We start from the raw sequence: 22,862 nt of genomic DNA on the forward strand, positions 1-22,862 counted from the left end.
AAAAGCAGAATCGCTCCTCTGCTGGGCCTGCAGTGCCTCTTGGGGGGAACATGAGCCATTAATGCTCAGCCTATAACTCATTAGTCCTCGCTATTACCATGTGTTGGCCAGTACATATATTTGCTTTGCACTATTGAGTTGCACGTATCCACTTTGCAGACTCTTCTTGCGGAAGCTGTCCCACCAAAATGACCCATGGAGAGGGTTGTAGTGCACTGCTGCTGCCTGTACGTGCTTGGTCAATGATTTTTGTCCTATTTTTAGGGAACAGCCTTGTGAGTAGGCTGGGAAATTCATTCTAGTACTTCAATTAATTAAAAAATCTGCATTTGCTGCGTGGGCACCAGCACTCCTGACAGCCTGGGCAGGAGTGTGGAGGAGATTTCATGGTGCTCCATGCTGCTGCAGCCAGACAGCTTTCTGTGAACAGCTTTAGAGGTGGACTGCCACTGCACTGTGCAGGGTACAGCACCCTCCAGAGACAGCAGGATCTTTCTGCCATGCAGAAAGGTGGTTCAGATGAATGCTTGAAAAATGCAAAATCTTATAAATATTGAGTGGTGATTTAGTTAATGCTGGCATGGGTGTTGAGACTCAGGAAGGTGGTAATGTCACTTACAGTGGGACTCACGAGGGTTGAAAAATAAAGTGTAGAGAGAAAAAAGGAAAACCAAAAAGTGCATGCTGCATGACAATATTTAATGGGAATGAGAAGCTGAATATACATGTGCAAAATTAGATGGATAGGACATAATCAAAAGAGTTCCAGGACTTCATGAAGTTCTACAATGGATCTCCAGTTCCATGATTTTGCATAGATTGTTCTTCTTTGATCAGAAGTATTTTTACAAAGAAATGTGCTATTACAATTGCTTGAAGTTCTTTTTGCCCTGGCTTGCATCAAATGATATATAAGCAGAAAAATAAGCTGGGAAGCCATTACATTATGGGTCTAAGCAGAAATAAAGCACAAGAAAGACTTAAATGCCTAATTTAAAGAAATGCCAAGTAGAGTTGAGTTGTTTTTAATGGTGAATGCTGGTTTAGCAAAATATACAAGGGAATATGAATTTTATCAAAAATTTCATTTTGGAACCCAAGATTTTCAGTCATATAACTTTGAAATATTTTATGCTTTTTATTTTGAGAGAAACTGATAATAAAAAGTCAATGATGGCATAAAAACTTGAATTTATTGAGATACATTTTTATCAAACCAAAAATATATTTTTGAAAATTTTGTTTCTTGGAAAATTCTATTTTTTATGTCATCCTAATTTTGAATAAGGTCAATAGTGAAATTTCTGTTTCTTGTAGTTTGGAAATTCTAGTCTTCATGCAGGTGTAGTGCCAGGAAGCCATGTTTTTATTGACTCCACTGGGGAGCTCAGCACTTCTATAATCCATTATCCATAAACTTAGTCGTGATCTGTCTTACTGTTCAGTTCTGCTTGTCACTTAATCCACAGATATCTGTGTTGGATTTAGGTTGGCCTGCAAGTGCTATAACAAAATGGTTTGGACAAGTGAGGAGGAAAAGGATTAAAGCTTCCTGTATCATAAAATGATAATCCTGAGTTACGTGCTGTCCCAGAACCACACATGCCCTTAAACCCATGAGATCCCCTGGAACTGAGTAAGTTTCTGATATCAAACAGTGCAGTAGATCCCACTATGGTTTGCTGAGGGAAAGTGGTGAGAGTTGGGCCAGGATATATCACAGAATACGGTGGCAAGTCAGGGTCCACTATGTCCACTATTGTATCGGGGTATTTTATGACACAGGTCTCATTGGAGGTGAGGGCGTATGGCTCAGGGCATGTCACCCCCGGCGGCAGGCAGCATTCGTTGTAGGGAGACATGTGATGGATCCAGACCTGAAACACAGGAGGAGGGGAGAAAAGGCAGGCGTTAGTCCAGCAAGAAGTTTACATATTAGATACCAAGATTTTGGGAAGACAGGGTTGAGTGCTGGATCTCAGGATTGCTGGCAAAAGGGGGAATTATGAAGTGCAAGTGGTTCAGGTGATAGTCAAATGTTTGTCCAGTTTCCTCTTTCTATCCAATAACTCTTCCACTTCCTCAGCAACCCTTTTGAACTTCTTTGTTTCAATATCTGATGGTATTTTCTAGACCACCACTGTTTTCAACCTCAGATGCTCTTGTGCTGTTGCTTCTCTTCACAGGGTTTTCAATGTGTTGCATTGCTCTGTCTCACTCCTATTGCCAGTTCAAACCCTGCTGAAAGCCATAACCCCGACTCTACTCCATATTTTGAACTGCAGTTTTAATCCTCGCAGCACTGGCAAAACCAAAACATGGGGGTGAAGCTAATTACCTCACCTCACCTGGTTAGAAGTGGGACAATGTGATCTGGGATGGAGATCCACCCATCTTTTATTAGTCTCATTATATATCATCTGGATTATGGTATCTTACATTTGAAATCACACAGCTCTTTAAAACTGTACCTGATATCAAGGCCAGATTTTCTTGGGTATTGTATAATTATAGATTAACAGGCCACCCTTGCCCTGGATTGTGCCCACACTAATTAGGCAAGGCAAACAGAGTGAGGGAGAAGTGATAATTTTCTTCAGTTTATCAGTGTAAAACTGATATGGAAGACACTAAAGGCTGGCATAAAGGATGGGCCTGATTTGATTTCCCAAATGAGTCCCTATGTTTACCCCAGGGGTCTGTGGGGGAGACAAAATTCAGGGGAGATTTCTTGAGTCTCCATCTAAACGTCTTGTTTTAGCCACATGCTATCGTTGCCTTCTCCAATCCTCAGGGCTGCATCTTCAGCTTTTTCCAATTGACCCTATGCCTTTGACTTGAAGGTAAGAAAAAAGCAACAACAGAATATTTTACCAGCTAAAGAGCTGGATCTGAAATGGCTAATTTTGCCTTTGGGAAAAGAATTGTTACCCACAGACCAGTCTTAAGGGTAGGGATCCTCAAGTGGTCCCACGCAGACAATTTGTCAAAGCTCATCCTAGTACTCATGAAAAGAGGTGAAGGAGCACTTGTACATTCCTTCCAGATTTGGAATTCAGCACTATAAATATATTTTAAACAAAACCAGCAGTAGAGTGGCTTTTTACTAAGAAAAATCTGAGTTCCAGTCTCTGTATGATTTTTTGAAAATATTTAGGACAAGTTCTCCAACTGTTAAAAGACACCATAGCTTCCTTGAAGACAGCTGAGGGTGAGAACATAACAATTTTTTTGAATGATAATTTGTTTAATGAAACCTAGTCTTTATAATATGAAAAGGATGCTTGCCAGTATGAAATTATTGAGACTCTTTAGAATTCTGAGGGAGTCTTATACGCCATCCTAGTTTAACTGAACTGCTGTCCTGAACGCTAACGTAGTTTGCAAATGCCAGCTTTCACCTCTGAAGCGTAAAACTTAGACTTAAAACTAAAGGACAATAGAAAGTATATTTCTGGAAAAATATCCCCTTGCCATTTCCTAAGTTTAACCTATCATTTGATAATATTTAGATAGCAATAAGTAATTGATTCAAAATTGACTTACCCGGATCTCCAAGGAGAAGGGTTTAAGAAAAGTGATTAGAAGAGTTCTGTGTAGCAAATGCTTTTATACACTTAGTCAAATTGCCTGGAGGATGTGACACCCTTTTTGCATGAAGTCTTAATTAGTTGCAAAACAAACTTTGCTGCATGCATAACTTCTGCAAGTAATGAAACTGTTTTGCTCGCTGTTTGTGTTTGCTAGCTATTGGTTCTTCACATAGTGTGCTAAATACATACTACACCCTGCAGGCAGGATTCACTTTAACATTTTGTGGGTCAAAAAGAGCTTGATATACTTCATTAACCACATTTCAGTTATATCATGAGTTGATCAAGCATTCTTTTATTTACATTTTTTCCCCTCAAATTCAGTCTGTGAAAGGGATTCAAGGGAGCATCAGTAGCACCATTAGCTGTCAGGGAAAAGGATTTTATTTTCATTTCCCAAATCTGACATGTTGTCCAGTGGGGAAGAGAGGAGAGTTTTCCTCTGAAATGCTTTACAGGGCATTAAACTTAACAGTATACAGCTGTTATCCTTCTCAGTGAATGCTCATGGATGAGAAGAACCACTCAATAAATTTGTGGCCATTTTTTCTAATGAGACTGATCATCTCTGAATAGGATTGGTTCTTAGGGAGAGAGCTCTACATTATCTAACATCCGCTGGAGTCTTGACAAATAGCACTTGCACAGGATTTAAGTGGATTTGTTTCAGGTCTCTTTGCAGGGTTTGACCATGTTGCAATTAAAAGCAGGTAGATGCCACCCATGTTTTTTTGCCACTGACTCAAAGTGAAATCACAGAGCTGAGTTGTTTTGGTTTGGGTTTTTTCCACCCACCCCCAGCTTTTTGACTGGGTTGAAAAGGACAATATTGGAAAGGGAAGGTTGCAACGGACTATACTCTGAAACTGGTGTTTCCATCGAGGCTGTGTTTTTATGTGAGAGTACTAAGGTGACTTTGGGGTGGGGGTGGGGAGTACACTAGAAATAGCTCTAGCCTGGTGAGAACTTAATTTAATACAAATGAGAAGAATTTAATTTAACACAAATGAGAAGACTACAAAAGAATTGGAGAAAACGAGGGCTGTCAGTTTGTCAAGATTTTTATGAATGAACCAGACATGTGGATTTAAAAATGTTTTTGTACACTTTAAAGAGGAAATCAATATGACAGAAATTTCATGTTAAAGGAGGAGAGGGAAATCAGGATTCACATGGAAGCAGATTTCTGAAAAAGCCACCAATTAGTGCAGCCAAGAGTTTTTTGGCATAAGTCACCTGACATGCCAACTAATAAATCAGAAAGTTTTTTAATACATAAAAAGTATTCTTAATTAAAATATCACTGTAATACCAGGGATAGGGATCACTTACATATTTGGGGGCACGCTTAAGTACAATACAACTCACTGTGCTGCATTAGCATACCCGACGCACAGTGCTTATCTGCATAAATGACTGGGAATCAGTCTGAAATCTTTTGTTCTGTTCACAAAGTGCCATAAATGCTTTTGCCTTAGGACCCCTGCTAACATCCTCCCAAGCCGCAGATAATTTATGATATGAAGGAAAAATTTAAGTAAATAATTACGAACAAAGAAATCCTTCCTCTCAGTTTGCAGGGCAAGGGAGGCACGTCATCTTTCTAGCACCACACAATGGTTGCCCTTCACTTTGAATATAAATATTGTGAAAGGGAATTAATAGTTTTGATAGTGGAGTCTTTGCCATGAGGTTCCAGGGCCTGGTGGTTGCTTTAAGACAGTGAAGTTTAGGATGGGACTAAGCAGCTTTCTGGGACTGGAGTAACTAAGAAAAGTGAGCCAGCTGAGAGGACTCCTGTAAGGAATTCCCTGTTCAGGATGAAAGGTGGTATTGCCTCTTTATCCAGATACATGGGATCCCGAAAGGCTCCTCCTTTAAGGGACAGAGATGCACCAGCTGCTCTAGAGAAGGTAAAGATCTAAGGCTGAAATACATTATTTTATTGACACTTCACAGCCCTGCAGAATGACTGGAGTCAAGGCTGGTGCAAGTTTGCATAATGTATATTTATTTGTAGCTGATTTCCCCATGCTTTGGTCCCTTTTCACCTCTCTTTGCTTCATCCTGGTTAGGAAACTTCATGCTCAGACTGAATCCCCTGCTAGATATGTTGTGCTCACACCTGTGCATTGGCATGCCTTCAGTCCTTGTGGGGATTGCTATAGCATTTACACTGATTTGTCTGAAACATTTAAAACCAAAATCTGGCTGCTTGGAGCTATGGGGAAAAAGATTTCCTATTCCTCCTGCATAATGTACGTAAGATAAAGCCTTTCCTATTTGCTGAAGGCAGCAGTTCTTCAGGGAGGCAAAGGACTTCTTGTACAAATTAAGAGCTCTGTCTCTTGTTTGTCATATTGATTTTGAGCATGTGAATCTATGAGGGAACACCTTTGGGAACCTTTGGGGGAACACCAGGTGCTTCACTTTTTGCCAGAAAGTGGCTAAAAAAAGTCTAGAGAAAAAAGGTGGGTTTGGTTTCACCCTTAGCGCTGTCTGGACTTTTCTTTTTTGAGTAAAATGTTACTACATCTTAGCAAGGTTGGTTTTTAGAGCCATAATAAGAAATGGGGAAAAAGGAGTATGGTTTTCTTATTAAAGTAGGCTTTTTGAGGGCTCCGGGCAAAGAGGGAGTAAAAGCAGGTGGGACTGTACTAAGATTTATGTCTAATTAATCTGCCTAAGCACTGCTCTGCCACTGAGGAGCTATGTAACATTAAAACTGTACAGCAGGATTCATTTGGCTGAAAATCATATATACATATATAGGGAGATTAATATATATTATATATGTTTATTTTCATTCAGGATTCATTTAGTAAGATTTGGTTCTTGCAATTTAACCGCGGATAAAGAAAATGATTGGTTGTATTGCTATGAAGTTCATACAACATGGTGCTCATAAGCCAAGTGAAGATAAACCTTAAACTTGTAGGGAAAAAAAAAAAAAATCCAGTTTATAACTGACTGTAAACCACCACAAGCACTGTTCTTAAGGAGGAAAGCTATCGCATGCAGTAGATCCCTTAATTACTGGAATTGCCCCAGTAGCTCAGTTTTATAGACAAAGCAGCAAGACACCCTGCGATAGCCCGGGCACGGAGCCCTGCAGCAGGGGAGCCCTGCGGGGCTGGGGGAAAGGAGCCCGAGAGCAGTGGTGGCTGCGGGGTGGCAGCTCCTGCCCTGTGGCCCTGGACATTGCCTGAACCAGGGCGATGCCCCATGAAGGGTTTTCCACAAGTGCTTTGGACAAATCAGATACGATCTTTAGTGAACATTACCGGAAGACAGCTGCAAATGCCTGGCAAGAAAAACCTTAGCTGCCAACTGTGCTCATCTTCTGTAATTGAAGCATTTTGTGCCATTAATCCAGGCTTAGTGTAACCCATGGCTCCTCTCATGGGTCTTCTCTTTTCTAAATACTGTCCCAGAGACTTCTCCGTGCTTTGTGTTCATTGCATCCTCTTTTTACAGCCCCTTGTGCCACAGTGTGCTGTGGGACTCCTTGAGACCTTTATTCTCTTTGCAGTTTTGGGCACTATATAAAATGCTACCTCGCACTTCCCTTGCAGCTTAGTTTTTCATTGCCTTTGGCAAATTTTAATTCTAGTTATTATCTAGGTTTAATAGTGAAGCACAGAGGCTAAATGAATTGTCAGAGGTCACTTGGTGAGCAAATGGAACAGCCTGGAGTAAAACAGGCTTTCCTCATTGGCATTTATCATATTATTTATAATTTGAATTCCAGCAACTCTTTGAAGTCTTAACTGAAATTGCATTGCATCTGGCAAACAAAGGGCGACTCCCCACAGTGAACAACAAGCATTCTAACTGATCAGACCTGAGAAACAAAAGAGAAGGGATTGCTATCTCTTTTACAAATGCAATGTTAATGCACAGGGATTAAGGGAGGGGCTGGCAGTACAGAAAAGTACATTGAGCACTTTTTGATATGTTCCAAAATGACTTTTCCATTTTTACATAGGAAAGCTGTGGCAGTCAGCAAGTAAATGCAGACCTGACTTTTAATAAATTATTTAATTTTAAGTGTACCCATTCTATTCACATTCTCCCAGTGCTGTTTCCACTGTGAACTGAGCATTTGGTGTAGCAGCTCAGTCTATAGGATGACTGAAGCGTGTACAACCACAACTAGGCTAGTGGTTTGGACACTGGAACATCCTTCTCTCTGGGATAGCCAGAAATGTTCCTGTGTTTAGGAAAAACAAGAGACCTGAAACTGAATCTGAGGAGATGAATGTCCAAGAGCATTAGGAATCCTAGTGTAGTGGGGATGTGCTTGGTCTGAACAAAACATAGCAATTCAATAGGCCTGGAAATTCTCAAACTGTTTTTTTTTTCTCTGCTACTTGGAATGAATAGTAAACATTGGGGTTTTTAAAAATTTTTTTCCCACCACAAAACAGAGGAAAAAAAGGCCAAGTTTTTTTTAAAGCTGCTTAAAGTATTTTAAGACACCATCCCTAGTTAAAATCTGTGGCTTCATTTATGTATTTTGAAACCTAAGCTGTCACTTAAGAAATCTGCAATTACTAATGCCTGCAAATTACTAACTATGGAGTAATGATCTTTGTTAAAAAAAAAAAAAATCCTTTTAAATGAAAATCCTACATCAACAATCATCCCTTAGGTAATGGTTGGTTACCAAGGAACAATTGTCTCAACTTGGATTTATCTGCATTTCTGAAGAGAACAGTTAAAGAGGGAAAAATAAAGAAGACAAATAAAGGAAAGAATAAGAGAACTAGGAGGCCCTATGTTGTGAGAACCTTAAGAAAGTGACTGAAAGCTTAAAGAAGCCTTTTGTGCATGAGGTCCTAATAAGCTACCCAGATTTTTTTTTTCCAAGGCTAGTTCCGCATACTGTCTGCGTGTGTCAGACTAGCCTGATTTGTATGTTTTCTGACCTTCACATTCTTTCACTAGAGATCTACAAGAGCCTAATCCTTTGCTCAAATCATTCTCCGGACTCCTCTGAAAAAGCCTCTGAGTCTTTATTAAGGCTCTTAATAAAGGGTCTTTATTTTGTTATTCCTTTATCAATATGAGTAGTTTAGCTCTGAGACCCCTTCCCAAATGCATGCAAAATCAAAGAAGGTGTGGAGGTCATGCATGCTTATACAATTCTCTGCTTTCACATACATAGCAAGCGAGTGCATGTTTGTGTAATGTCTGAGAAGGTTCAGGCTTTCTTTGCAACAAGTTTCATCAGTTGCCTATTCTGAGAAATCTGGCAGCAGTGCAAAGCTACTTTTCAAATGAAAATCAAACAAAAATGTAGCATGATGCAAGCACCTTAATACATAACTAGAGAATGTTCATTAATAACCTTGACACATTTAAGGGTGACTTTGTAACTCTGTTTTAAAACACTGCAATCATGCTGGATACTTAAAATATGATAATAAGTGTTTTGCATGTATAAATCATTAATAAGAGTTTGCAAAAAGTGCTTTGAAATCCTTTAATCTGAAACTTCTGCATGCTGTTCCCAATGACTGTCATTGCTTTGGGATCCTTACAAAGACATCTGCTTTACAGAATAATTTAGAAGATGAGGACCACAGATTGAATGAATTATTAAAAAAAGGAAAATACCAACTACTAAGAAAATAGTTTTCAGAGAAAAGTGGTGGAGCATGAATGCTTTTTATACTGAAATCTCCCAATCTTCCACAAGATAAGATGGTACCTCAGCAGTGACAGAATCTTGCCCAAAGAGATTTACTTGCCTAGTTACAGCAGATTGTACATTGAACCTGCAAAGAGTGTTGTTTTTACACCCAGCTACCAAGGTAATCCCAGCACTGGGCTGGGGGGATAAAGAGATTCCTCTTTGCTGCTCATCAACCTTGTCCAAAGAACTGACTGCTAAGACTGTTTGCTGCAAAATTATACCACCTGCCTGAGGGTAGGATCCAGCTTCTTTGGAGTCTAGGAGTACTAAAATTAAGGAGCAAAGAAAAACAAATTCCTTCTCCCTATACATCAGCTAATGTGAACTCACTCTCACTAAGCATGCAGGTTCCTTGAGTGTGGCCAATGACAGAGGTCACTAAAGTAATAGCTGTGATCTTTGGTATTGCTTCATACGAGTTTAGTGATGCCCTGTAATCCCTCCTCTGAGATCCCCATGAGTCTGGCTTTGGAGCTGGGTGAGCTGTGAGAGACATCCAGGGACACAGAATTATAAAAAGACGACACCCAAGCCACTCCTGCTTTACAGCAAAAGCTAAGGTTTGGTCCCACTGAAAAATGATGAGATTTTGGTTGTCAAAGCCATGATGCCTCAAAGGATATCGATTTTTAGAAATCTATTTTTTTTAAACAAGGCATCTCAGAGCCGTTCCAAATTTGAAGCCAAATATGAAGAAGTAACTAGTAGTTTTGAAAGTCTGTTTATGCTTTCCAAGCAGTGCACTCCAGCTCCCAGCCCATCTGTCTTCTGTCCTGATGAGTACCATGGCTAAATACGATTTGAGGGGAAAGATGACTGGGGAATAAGAGCATCAGACTGATGATAGGCAGCCTACTAAAAACACTAGCAGTTGTGCCATTGAAGAGGGGCCGGCTCTTGAAATACACTCACAGAAAGGGAAAATAATCTGTCACCGAGATGACTTGTATTCTAAGAAAAAATTGATTAAAATTATAAGGCTTTAACCTTCCTGGTAGAAAACATTGCAATGACATAAAAATCCATGGAATGGAGTTTAGTTGCATCTACTGGGGTCCAGGGTCACCCGAGACCGTAAGGGGTGAGTGGGATCTCGTATGAATGCAGTGTAGGAAGAAAGCATTATGAGGCAAGGAATCATGACCTGGTTAGGAGCTGATTAGTGGAATGACATATGTGACTTTGATCTGTTTATCTTGAAGGGATATTATTACTCAATTCATGGGTGTCTGAAGCCACACGTTAATAACACAGCACTCTGCATGTATAAATCATTAATGAATATTTGTGATATGGCATTTGATTTAAAGAGGACGCAGAGCTTCCTGATAAGAGTTATTGCCCCAGGGATCCCTCTAACACACCTCATAATTTAGAAGGTATTTACAGAGAAAAAATTTTACCGCTCTATTAGAGAAGCAAACAAGTAGCAGGTAAACAACTCCAGACAGGAAATCTGTCTGTAGGGAAGGGCAGATCTCAGGGTACGTGAGGCACTTTTCCTGACTAGCTCGTCCTGTGGGTTGACAGGTATGGCTTTTGACACAACAGCCCAAAGATGAGCTACGTGGGGACAAAAAAGTCTTTGTCATCCTTGGTGGCTGCAGTTTTTCACCCTGATTCTTACTGGCAGATCTTTAATCAGGGTTGATGCCTAAATAAGCATCCCAGGGACCAACCAAAGCTTGAGTGCAGAATGACACTTTATCTATCAGAAAGGGTTAGGATGCCCAGAAATGTCCTTTTCTAAAGAATAAGAAACAAAATACCGATTTCTGTCGAGACAGCGTATTGAAATAGAAGTGATTACAGTATACCAGGCTTTTCAGTGCAATGAAGTGTCATGGCAAGTCTCAACCCTTCCTGGTCTAGCCTGAAGGAGCCCGCTTACAGTGGGGTCACTGGGTGTGAATTTTCACTGTGAATCTGGAGCAGAGGTATGGCGCTCGCTCTGCAGGTAGGCAACTTGGTCTTCTAGGAGAGCTGAGGAAATTATTTCACTGAGAAGGACGTGCTGTGAAAGACAAAGGGAGAGAAGAAATAACTTAGGATTTCTATAAAACACATTTTTGTGGTAACAGCAGGGACAGGCACAGAGTTTGTGGCAGCAGGCTAATGCTTGAGAAAGTGGATGGTTTGTGTTGGTGATTTCAAAGAAACCCATATTCCAACCTTATTTTGTTGCCCAGTGCTGCTGCATTATATAGTCATAAGAACTTAGAGTAGCTGTGGGTCTGCTCCAGAAGTTTTATAAAAGGTTGTTATTATGACACACACAAAACTACTTTTTAATGAAAAAATTAACCCTGGTTTCTGAAGCTATTAAATATTGCCTACTTAGGGAGTAACCATGACTCTCAAATTTAAAGTGATGCTATTATCCAAGTGACATAACTATGTAATTTTGTCATATACTTGCAATATTTACATAGTGTATACAATTTATATGTCTCAACCATTAATGAATATTTGGGACTTTGAAGTTCTTTCCTTTAAAGAAGCCAAAGGAGAAGCTTCAATATTGTTATACAGCCCTAGGGATCTGCTGACAGACACACCTCAGTGGCTTCTAAATATGTAATAGAGGTAAATGAAAGATCAAGATTCTGATATTGCTAGGTGGAAAACTTTAAATGAAATATATTTTTAAAACGAAAGAATATTTTATAAAAACATTTTCATTAACCCTGGAACTGATCACTTCCACCTCAATGATTACTACAGGATGCATTCCCAATTAATTTGTTTTTTTCTCTGTATTGAATTCTTAAAATAATAAAAATAAAATCACAAATCTGGGTGTGATGTTTTGTAGGAACTCTGCTGGGTGGATAATTTTATCCCTTCACAGTCAGTTTAATTCTTGTTTTGCTGTAGTCATGATGTATTAGGCTCTGTTTTAATGAATGAAATTAAACATTTCTGTCTTCAGAAATGTTTCATGTGATGGTGTAAAAATCTAAGCTTCAGCCTTTCTTCATTTTTCTTCACTTGGTTAGCCAAAATTGCCAACTCGCATGATTTGAATGTAGTATAAATTATTGTTTGCTATACCACCTGAATGAAGCATTTGATTTTCTGTGTTTGGGTATGGTGATAAAAGAACCGAAAGTATGTGTCCAAGCAATTGCATGGATGCCATCTTCTCATGTGTTCTCAGTTGCTTTAATTTCTTTCCTGCGGGACAGTTGCCTGGATACCATAAGTGGATGTTCTGGATACCAAATTGGTATGCCAGTACATAAAACCTTAGCATATTACACCCCTAATTAGCCCAGGGAAACAACTTGTCCAATAGCCCATATCCAGCACCAGATGCTGAACAGTATGTTTCTACTGAGAAATGTGTTGCAAAATGAATCTGGTTTGCTTTAAAAAACCCCACTGATTTGCTGTGCTAAATTCCTAAGTCAGCATCTCTCAACACCTGCAGCACTTTTTCTATCAAGTTTCATCTCAAATATTTAATGGGATGTTTTTGTATCTTGTACTGTCACAGTTTTCACTGCTGTCAGTACACAGATGATTCAAAGTCCTGTTGTGAGAAGAGTTTTTTTCTGTACTTCATAGGTACCTGGACTGTCTGATATTGCACAATGGATTTTAACTGATATCTTGAATGTGCAATTCAGTTCTGGCCAGGTAGAAGCAGCTGACCTAACTCATTGTCCTTACACAGTTTGAACATGAGTCCATAAAGTCTGAAAGCTTTTAGTCTCAGCTTGGTAAGATAATTCTCAGTCTGACTGATGTCAGGAAAGGATTCTCCTTACAAGTAGTTGCTCCATTTTCTGACTCCATGTAAAAACATAAGATATCCTCCAAACAGACCTCAGCTTACTGTTGGAAGAAGGGAAGGAAAAAACCACTCTTTGAGTCTTTACAGAAATTGCTCTCCTGGTCAAGGGGCAAATTATTTCTAAAAATGGCTTGAAGTGTTAAGTTGGCTTGGAAGAACATAATTTTTTAAACATTTTGATAGTACCATGTTGTGTTTTGGGAATTAAAAGTAGTTGGAGATTTTACAAAATTAGAAGGTAGAAACACAGTAAGCTATAAACCATGATGTGGTTTCTGAAATAGAATGGTTAATGTTGGCCAACAAACTAAAAATTTGCTACAGGGTATGTGACCTAATTAGGCTTTTATCTAAAAAAAATTTCACGCCCAATGAGAGATCCAAGCTAGATATGTAGTGCAATGCTAAGACAGACAGAAAAATATGTGGAAGTATATTTGTGCAAAACATGAGATTTTTCCAATTATTTAACTAAGATGAATCTCGCATTATTCTAATATGTAAATGACCCTGTGAAAGAGAAGCCAGTGACTAAAATGACACACTGGTGGAAAAATGCATTGTTTTCCAAGGAGATAACCATAAATATCTTAACTACCTGAATCAACACTGCTGTACATGAAATTCATTTAATCTCTAATTATGTAACATAAAACAAACTCTGGGGTGGAATGGGCATGCCATTAGCAAGGAAATGGGGAGGGAGCATTGCAAGTACCAAATGAAAGAGTACTTCAGTAGTACACTTTCCATACAAGACGAGCTTGTTGGTAAACACATTACATGTGCAAAGGGTGCCTCTGGGCCTGGGGCGGTCTGGACCAGTATAAAAGCCCGTCCAGCAGCAGTCTTCCTCATCCGCTTCTCTTGCCTTCTCCTCCTTGGTGAACAAGGTGAGCTGCAACCACTTGTGCCTCACTCTCCTCTTTCTCTTGTTCTCCTCTTTGTCGTCGGGCCTTGATCGAATCTTTGCCTCACTGGAGCGGAGCTTTTGCTGAGAGCCTGGCTCCTTGCTCCTGCTCCCAGCATCTCTGTTCTCCTTGCCACTCCTGGGGGGAGGGGAGAGAAGGTCTTGCGCTATCTTTGCAGGGCCCCCTTTGGGACCACGGCTCTTTAGTCCCTCTTGCTCCCTACGCAGGCTGTCCCCGCTCCCCAGCCTGTGCCTTTTCTCTTGCCGAGTAGGCTGTCAGGCTGTGCCTCACACGCTGCCTGTGCTTTCCCTGCCCTCTCTCCCAGGTGCACCTCCGACCCACAGCCATGTCCTGCTACGATCTGTGCCGTCCCTGTGGCCCAACCCCACTTGCCAACAGCTGCAACGAGCCCTGTGTCAGGCAGTGCCAGGACTCCCGGGTGGTGATCCAGCCCTCTCCCGTGGTGGTGACCCTGCCCGGACCCATCCTCAGCTCCTTCCCCCAGAACACCGCTGTGGGGTCCACCACCTCTGCTGCTGTTGGCAGCATCCTGAGTGCTGAGGGAGTGCCCATCTCCTCCGGGGGCTTTAACCTCTCTGGCATTGGTGGCCGCTACTACGGCGGAAGGTGCCTGCCCTGCTAAAGGCAGGCTGGATGTCCAGTGCGTGCATTGACCAGGAAGCCCAAAGCCAGGTGCCGGACTGAGGACGGAGCTGCTGGCCAGGGTTTCCGGAGGGGCTGAGCACCCTCGTTGCCCTCCTGCAAAGCAGGGAGGCAAGCAAGCTGCCATCCTGTGCTGTCTGGAAACACGGCCAACTGATGTTGTCATCTTCTCCTCCTGCTTTCTTCTCCACACCATGAGTCCCTGATGTCTCCTGCTGTCCTGTGCCATGGGTCCATCCTGAAGCAAGCTGAGAGGGGCCCTGCTCATCAGCCTCTCCCCATGTGCGTGGGAGGAAGACGCGTGTCCCATTGCTGCGAAGGGGTGCCTGACTGTCAGCTGCCCTTGTAGCAGCCTGGACCGGGTGCCTTCCAGCATGCGCTGCTTTGTTTCACTCTTTAGGCTCATTAAAGTTTATGCTGCATTGTAGCTTGAGTCTCCTCGTGTTGCTTCCTCCTGGGATGCCTGGCCAAGCTGCTCAATGGGAACTGTGTTGCCCTGGAGGGGAAAAGGGTGGGCGGGTAGGGGCCAATGCTGGATGTCTCTGGTGCCTGTAGGAGCTGAGTACCCTCAAGGTCTATGGTCTTTGGAAGAGACATGAGGCGGTGGAGGGGTTTGTGGTATTGTCTGAGTATGCAAAGGGTGGGCAGGAGTTCCCCCAAGGGACATGTGAGCAACAGGCGAGGTTGGATACTGGCTTCCGCTTGATGAGGCAAGCCATTGACCTGCTGAAAGACATTTCTGTGCAGGCTAACACCCACCTGGCTACGGCTCTGGTCTCATGTTACCGCTCGCAATGTGTGCTTGCCCTTCCGTCCTCCAAGCACTTCTTCCAAACCCTGGAACTGGAGGGAGTCCCAAAGGAGTTGAAGGGACAGGTGGTGGCCAGGGCAACAGTGTAAAGGGAGATGTGAGCAATGGGGATGGGTTGAGCATGGGTGTGCAAAATAGGTGGGGGAGGGGACTGGACACACAGGGATCATCCTCCCTCATCTGAAAGCGATGGGTAGCGTTGGTGACGTGTCCTGGAAGCTCTGAGGAGGTGTAGATGGGAGCGGGAAAAGAGCTGTCATCTTTGCTCCCACTGGAGCAGTGTTGTGGTCAGAAGCATTAGGTGTTGCGGAGTCCTTCTGTGTGTGTCAGTGTGTCCTGAAGGGACGTGAGTGGAGCAGACATGCAGCAAATCCTCCAGAAACCTCACTCAGCTGCTGTGCAGGCTCTGCCTGGAGAGGTCCCAAGCCGTGAACCTTTTGTCCCTCCAGCAAGGCCTCAAGCTGTGGAGACTGAGGCAGTGGTGCCCTGCCAGCTCTCTTCTCAGTCCCTCCTTCCCGCTCCCTTGTCCTCCACAGGAGATACTTTGGCCCTGCTGCTCTGGCTGTGCTTCAGGTAGAGTGGCAGGCACCTCTTGTGCCACGTTCCTCCCACTGTCCTTGCAAAGAGTCGTGGACCCTGTTTGCTGCTGAGCAGGGTTGGGTGTCCTGTGGAAATGCTGCCAAGTATTTGGTCGTGCCTGGTGCGCCAGCAGTGCGGATGGCCAGAGCAGTTGTGGCAAAGACGCGGGCAGGAAGAAGGATGTCTATCGATTGGCCAGCATGTGCCTTGGTTGCTGGGGTGCCTCCAGTTTGCCAGAGGTCTCCAGGAAAGAGCCTCTGGAGGGGGAGTAGCCTTCATTCTTAACCACTGTAGTCTATTGCTTACGGCAGGTAAGGATGAAAGAGAGAAGGAAGATGGCAAAAGAGCAAGGCAACCTTCTGCCGAGAGCAAAGCTCAGTCTCGGAGAGAGAGTCTAAGACCCCAAAGCAGAGGTGCCCTGCCTAGGAAGGCGATGCCTAATACAGTGTGAGTGAGCACAGCATGAGGGAGAGCGAGTGATGGTGCTGACCCTTGCATGTGGATGTCCAGGCTGAAGCCTCAGGGCTACGAGGAGACCTGCTCCATTTGTCAGGAAACACTTTAAAGTGAGGCCCTGGAGGGCAAGGGGCGAGGTGGGACGCTCCTCATCAGTGGCTGCATCATCTGCCTGTGCTGACGTGTCATTTCCCCAGGAAACATTTTGTCCTCTAATAGTGTCACTTGAAAGGAGCCTGTGTGGCTGAATGGGCATGACATGGACAGGGAAATGAAAAGGCAGCGTTGCAGGGAACACAAGCAGTGTCCCCATTTCTTTAATTGTGACGCTTTGCATGCAAGACGAGCTTGTTGGTAAACACATTACATGTGCAAAGGGTGCCTCTGGGCCTGGGGCGGTCTGGACCAGTATAAAAGCCCGTCCAGCAGCAGTCTTCCTCATCCGCTTCTCTTGCCTTCTCCTCCTTGGTGAACAAGGTGAGCTGCAACCACTTGTGCCTCACTCTCCTCTTTCTCTTGTTCTCCTCTTTGTCGTCGGGCCTTGATCGAATCTTTGCCTCACTGGAGCGGAGCTTTTGCTGAGAGCCTGGCTCCTTGCTCCTGCTCCCAGCATCTCTGTTCTCCTTGCCACTCCTGGGGGGAGGGGAGAGAAGGTCTTGCGCTATCTTTGCAGGGCCCCCTTTGGGACCACGGCTCTTTAGTCCCTCTTGCTCCCTACGCAGGCTGTCCCCGCTCCCCAGCCTGTGCCTTTTCTCTTGCCGAGTAGGCTGTCAGGCTGTGCCTCACACGCTGCCTGTGCTTTCCCTGCCCTCTCTCCCAGGTGCACCTCCGACCCACAGCCATGTCCTGCTACGATCTGTGCCGTCCCTGTGGCCCAACCCCACTTGCCAACAGCTGCAACGAGCCCTGTGTCAGGCAGTGCCAGGACTCCCGGGTGGTGATCCAGCCCTCTCCCGTGGTGGTGACCCTGCCCGGACCCATCCTCAGCTCCTTCCCCCAGAACACCGCTGTGGGGTCCACCACCTCCGCTGCTGTTGGCAGCATCCTGAGTGCTGAGGGAGTGCCCATCTCCTCCGGGGGCTTTAACCTCTCTGGCATTGGTGGCCGCTACTACGGCGGAAGGTGCCTGCCCTGCTAAAGGCAGGCTGGATGTCCAGTGCGTGCATTGACCAGGAAGCCCAAAGCCAGGTGCCGGACTGAGGACGGAGCTGCTGGCCAGGGTTTCCGGAGGGGCTGAGCACCCTCGTTGCCCTCCTGCAAAGCAGGGAGGCAAGCAAGCTGCCATCCTGTGCTGTCTGGAAACACGGCCAACTGATGTTGTCATCTTCTCCTCCTGCTTTCTTCTCCACACCATGAGTCCCTGATGTCTCCTGCTGTCCTGTGCCATGGGTCCATCCTGAAGCAAGCTGAGAGGGGCCCTGCTCATCAGCCTCTCCCCATGTGCGTGGGAGGAAGACGCGTGTCCCATTGCTGCGAAGGGGTGCCTGACTGTCAGCTGCCCTTGTAGCAGCCTGGACCGGGTGCCTTCCAGCATGCGCTGCTTTGTTTCACTCTTTAGGCTCATTAAAGTTTATGCTGCATTGTAGCTTGAGTCTCCTCGTGTTGCTTCCTCCTGGGATGCCTGGCCAAGCTGCTCAATGGGAACTGTGTTGCCCTGGAGGGGAAAAGGGTGGGCGGGTAGGGGCCAATGCTGGATGTCTCTGGTGCCTGTAGGAGCTGAGTACCCTCAAGGTCTATGGTCTTTGGAAGAGACATGAGGCGGTGGAGGGGTTTGTGGTATTGTCTGAGTATGCAAAGGGTGGGCAGGAGTTCCCCCAAGGGACATGTGAGCAACAGGCGAGGTTGGATACTGGCTTCCGCTTGATGAGGCAAGCCATTGACCTGCTGAAAGACATTTCTGTGCAGGCTAACACCCACCTGGCTACGGCTCTGGTCTCATGTTACCGCTCGCAATGTGTGCTTGCCCTTCCGTCCTCCAAGCACTTCTTCCAAACCCTGGAACTGGAGGGAGTCCCAAAGGAGTTGAAGGGACAGGTGGTGGCCAGGGCAACTGTGTAAAAAGAAACATGATTTCTTATTTTCAGTTTTGTTTTTTTTCTCTCCCTTCTGTGGTCTGTTTTTTCCATGGGGAAATTCTTTGCACCTGGCCATACAGTCCATTTTTGGAAAGAATCAAAGACTACTCTTGTGCACTGTCTTCAGTTAAATGTGTATGTTTGCACCAGATGGCTCCCTTATTGTCTTCCGTGAAAGAAATCTATCCTTCCAAATCCCAATCTGTCTTTATCTGCTGGGACACCCTGTAGAAATGCACTCCCATCCATGACTGTAAGCCATGGTGAGCCATTAGCAGAAGCAAGGTCAAGATCGAACCAGGGAAGAAAGTCAACAACCTCAGTACATGCTCTGAGAGAGTAGGGTGTGTCAGGATGCTTGAGCCTTTATGTAGACCCTCAGTATGGGGGGCTGAATCTGAGAGAATGGAGAGATGGTAGGAAAGGGCTTCTTTGCATTTAATGTATTGCTCGTGGAAGGGTTTTAAGTGGAAGTACAATGGATAAAAAACTAGTCTGTAGTATGTTTTGAGGGTAAGGAAAACTCTTTTATGTTTGAAAGAAATCCTTCCATTACATGCAGGGCTGCTGTATTGCAGTCACACAGGGGATTTCTTCTGCATGCATATTTGCTTAGATAAACATCTTCTGTCAACTTAAAAGCTCTCTTCATCACCTTAAAAGAGGAATTTGGAGTGGGCCTCTGTGATTAGAGAGTTGCCTGTTTCTGGTGGAGTCCCATCCTAGCTGTGGAAGGAGTTTTGTCCCCCCTTTGCAATGATGACCTAGCTGGGGTGTCAGAGGAGTGCAGCTGGTGCCCCAAGCTGGGCTGTCATTCCTCCTTGGGACATTCAGCTCCTCTTCTGCCCCCAGAAATGCAGTGCAGAGCTTTGAATCCTTCCCTTGGCATGCATTGCTGGGCAGATCCTGACATCTGCTGCTCTCCAGACTGTCCGTGCTGGCCGTGCCAGCCCTCACTTGCTTCTGTGGGGAGTAACATGTTGCATGGAAATCTTGCGGAGTGTTTGGAACTGTGTGTGCTGTGCTGTCCTGACAGTATGTAGGGCCAAAGCAGAAGCTGAGGCATGGACCATGGGGAATGGAAAAAGGAAGAGTTTTGAAACCTGAAGATGTTCTTATTAGGGAGTGGTTTCTGCAAGATAACAGCAATGGCTAACTAATACTTACTTGTGGAAAAGCAAAGTAATTCTTTCTGAAACATTCTTGTTCTGGTGACTGGGGAACTCCAGGCAATGCTGGAAGAGGTGAGAAGGCAAAACAGACAGGGCAATTTGTTCTAAGGGCAATGTGAGATATCAAAGAAAGTTCAAAAACCAAACAGCATAGTCTCCCTGATGAAAAAGGCAAGCTTGGAGGCACAGAGAGCAATTAATTTGGACAGCTGCCACATAAATAAAGCCTGCACTTTAATCCTAGGTTTATAATGAAAAAAAACTGAATTCATTACAACAGAGGCTAAAAGCATACCTCAGGAGGGTAAGATGCTGACATCACCTGAAAATATGGCACCACTCCACCCAGTTGGATGAAACATCTGCCTGATTTTTGCTGCAAATTCACCAGGAAACATTTTGTCCTCTATTAGTGTCACTTGAAAGGAGCCTGTGTGGCTGAATGGGCATGACATGGACAGGGAAATGAAAAGGCAGCGTTGCAGGGAACACAAGCAGTGTCCCCATTTCTTTAATTGTGACGCTTTGCATGCAAGACGAGCTTGTTGGTAAACACATTACATGTGCAAAGGGTGCCTCTGGGCCTGGGGCGGTCTGGACCAGTATAAAAGCCCGTCCAGCAGCAGTCTTCCTCATCCGCTTCTCTTGCCTTCTCCTCCTTGGTGAACAAGGTGAGCTGCAACCACTTGTGCCTCACTCTCCTCTTTCTCTTGTTCTCCTCTTTGTCGTCGGGCCTTGATCGAATCTTTGCCTCACTGGAGCGGAGCTTTTGCTGAGAGCCTGGCTCCTTGCTCCTGCTCCCAGCATCTCTGTTCTCCTTGCCACTCCTGGGGGGAGGGGAGAGAAGGTCTTGCGCTATCTTTGCAGGGCCCCCTTTGGGACCACGGCTCTTTAGTCCCTCTTGCTCCCTACGCAGGCTGTCCCCGCTCCCCAGCCTGTGCCTTTTCTCTTGCCGAGTAGGCTGTCAGGCTGTGCCTCACACGCTGCCTGTGCTTTCCCTGCCCTCTCTCCCAGGTGCACCTCCGACCCACAGCCATGTCCTGCTACGATCTGTGCCGTCCCTGTGGCCCAACCCCACTTGCCAACAGCTGCAACGAGCCCTGTGTCAGGCAGTGCCAGGACTCCCGGGTGGTGATCCAGCCCTCTCCCGTGGTGGTGACCCTGCCCGGACCCATCCTCAGCTCCTTCCCCCAGAACACCGCTGTGGGGTCCACCACCTCCGCTGCTGTTGGCAGCATCCTGAGTGCTGAGGGAGTGCCCATCTCCTCCGGGGGCTTTAACCTCTCTGGCATTGGTGGCCGCTACTACGGCGGAAGGTGCCTGCCCTGCTAAAGGCAGGCTGGATGTCCAGTGCGTGCATTGACCAGGAAGCCCAAAGCCAGGTGCCGGACTGAGGACGGAGCTGCTGGCCAGGGTTTCCGGAGGGGCTGAGCACCCTCGTTGCCCTCCTGCAAAGCAGGGAGGCAAGCAAGCTGCCATCCTGTGCTGTCTGGAAACACGGCCAACTGATGTTGTCATCTTCTCCTCCTGCTTTCTTCTCCACACCATGAGTCCCTGATGTCTCCTGCTGTCCTGTGCCATGGGTCCATCCTGAAGCAAGCTGAGAGGGGCCCTGCTCATCAGCCTCTCCCCATGTGCGTGGGAGGAAGACGCGTGTCCCATTGCTGCGAAGGGGTGCCTGACTGTCAGCTGCCCTTGTAGCAGCCTGGACCGGGTGCCTTCCAGCATGCGCTGCTTTGTTTCACTCTTTAGGCTCATTAAAGTTTATGCTGCATTGTAGCTTGAGTCTCCTCGTGTTGCTTCCTCCTGGGATGCCTGGCCAAGCTGCTCAATGGGAACTGTGTTGCCCTGGAGGGGAAAAGGGTGGGCGGGTAGGGGCCAATGCTGGATGTCTCTGGTGCCTGTAGGAGCTGAGTACCCTCAAGGTCTATGGTCTTTGGAAGAGACATGAGGCGGTGGAGGGGTTTGTGGTATTGTCTGAGTATGCAAAGGGTGGGCAGGAGTTCCCCCAAGGGACATGTGAGCAACAGGCGAGGTTGGATACTGGCTTCCGCTTGATGAGGCAAGCCATTGACCTGCTGAAAGACATTTCTGTGCAGGCTAACACCCACCTGGCTACGGCTCTGGTCTCATGTTACCGCTCGCAATGTGTGCTTGCCCTTCCGTCCTCCAAGCACTTCTTCCAAACCCTGGAACTGGAGGGAGTCCCAAAGGAGTTGAAGGGACAGGTGGTGGCCAGGGCAACTGTGTAAAAAGAAACATGATTTCTTATTTTCAGTTTTGTTTTTTTTCTCTCCCTTCTGTGGTCTGTTTTTTCCATGGGGAAATTCTTTGCACCTGGCCATACAGTCCATTTTTGGAAAGAATCAAAGACTACTCTTGTGCACTGTCTTCAGTTAAATGTGTATGTTTGCACCAGATGGCTCCCTTATTGTCTTCCGTGAAAGAAATCTATCCTTCCAAATCCCAATCTGTCTTTATCTGCTGGGACACCCTGTAGAAATGCACTCCCATCCATGACTGTAAGCCATGGTGAGCCATTAGCAGAAGCAAGGTCAAGATCGAACCAGGGAAGAAAGTCAACAACCTCAGTACATGCTCTGAGAGAGTAGGGTGTGTCAGGATGCTTGAGCCTTTATGTAGACCCTCAGTATGGGGGGCTGAATCTGAGAGAATGGAGAGATGGTAGGAAAGGGCTTCTTTGCATTTAATGTATTGCTCGTGGAAGGGTTTTAAGTGGAAGTACAATGGATAAAAAACTAGTCTGTAGTATGTTTTGAGGGTAAGGAAAACTCTTTTATGTTTGAAAGAAATCCTTCCATTACATGCAGGGCTGCTGTATTGCAGTCACACAGGGGATTTCTTCTGCATGCATATTTGCTTAGATAAACATCTTCTGTCAACTTAAAAGCTCTCTTCATCACCTTAAAAGAGGAATTTGGAGTGGGCCTCTGTGATTAGAGAGTTGCCTGTTTCTGGTGGAGTCCCATCCTAGCTGTGGAAGGAGTTTTGTCCCCCCTTTGCAATGATGACCTAGCTGGGGTGTCAGAGGAGTGCAGCTGGTGCCCCAAGCTGGGCTGTCATTCCTCCTTGGGACATTCA

At 45.2% G+C, this 22,862-nt stretch overlaps 3 protein-coding genes across 3 annotated transcripts; all 3 read left to right on the forward strand.

Moving 5' to 3' along the window:
- Window positions 1-13,876: 13,876 nt before the first annotated feature.
- On the forward strand, window positions 13,877-14,647 carry LOC142595613 (feather beta keratin-like). Its single transcript, XM_075724301.1, is given in 3 exon segments — window positions 13,877-13,945; window positions 13,947-14,003; window positions 14,330-14,647. Coding segments are annotated over 3 exon segments (444 nt in total).
- A 2,233-nt stretch (window positions 14,648-16,880) lies between these two features.
- Window positions 16,881-17,651, forward strand: LOC142595615 (feather beta keratin-like). Its single transcript, XM_075724304.1, is given in 3 exon segments — window positions 16,881-16,949; window positions 16,951-17,007; window positions 17,334-17,651. Coding segments are annotated over 3 exon segments (444 nt in total).
- Window positions 17,652-20,321: 2,670 nt separating this feature from the next.
- Window positions 20,322-21,092, forward strand: LOC142595617 (feather beta keratin-like). The gene is given in 3 exon segments (XM_075724306.1): window positions 20,322-20,390; window positions 20,392-20,448; window positions 20,775-21,092. Coding segments are annotated over 3 exon segments (444 nt in total).
- Window positions 21,093-22,862: the final 1,770 nt, after the last annotated feature.

Source organism: Pelecanus crispus, chromosome 22 (genome assembly GCF_030463565.1).
Source record: "Pelecanus crispus isolate bPelCri1 chromosome 22, bPelCri1.pri, whole genome shotgun sequence".
NCBI lineage: Eukaryota > Metazoa > Chordata > Aves > Pelecaniformes > Pelecanidae > Pelecanus > Pelecanus crispus.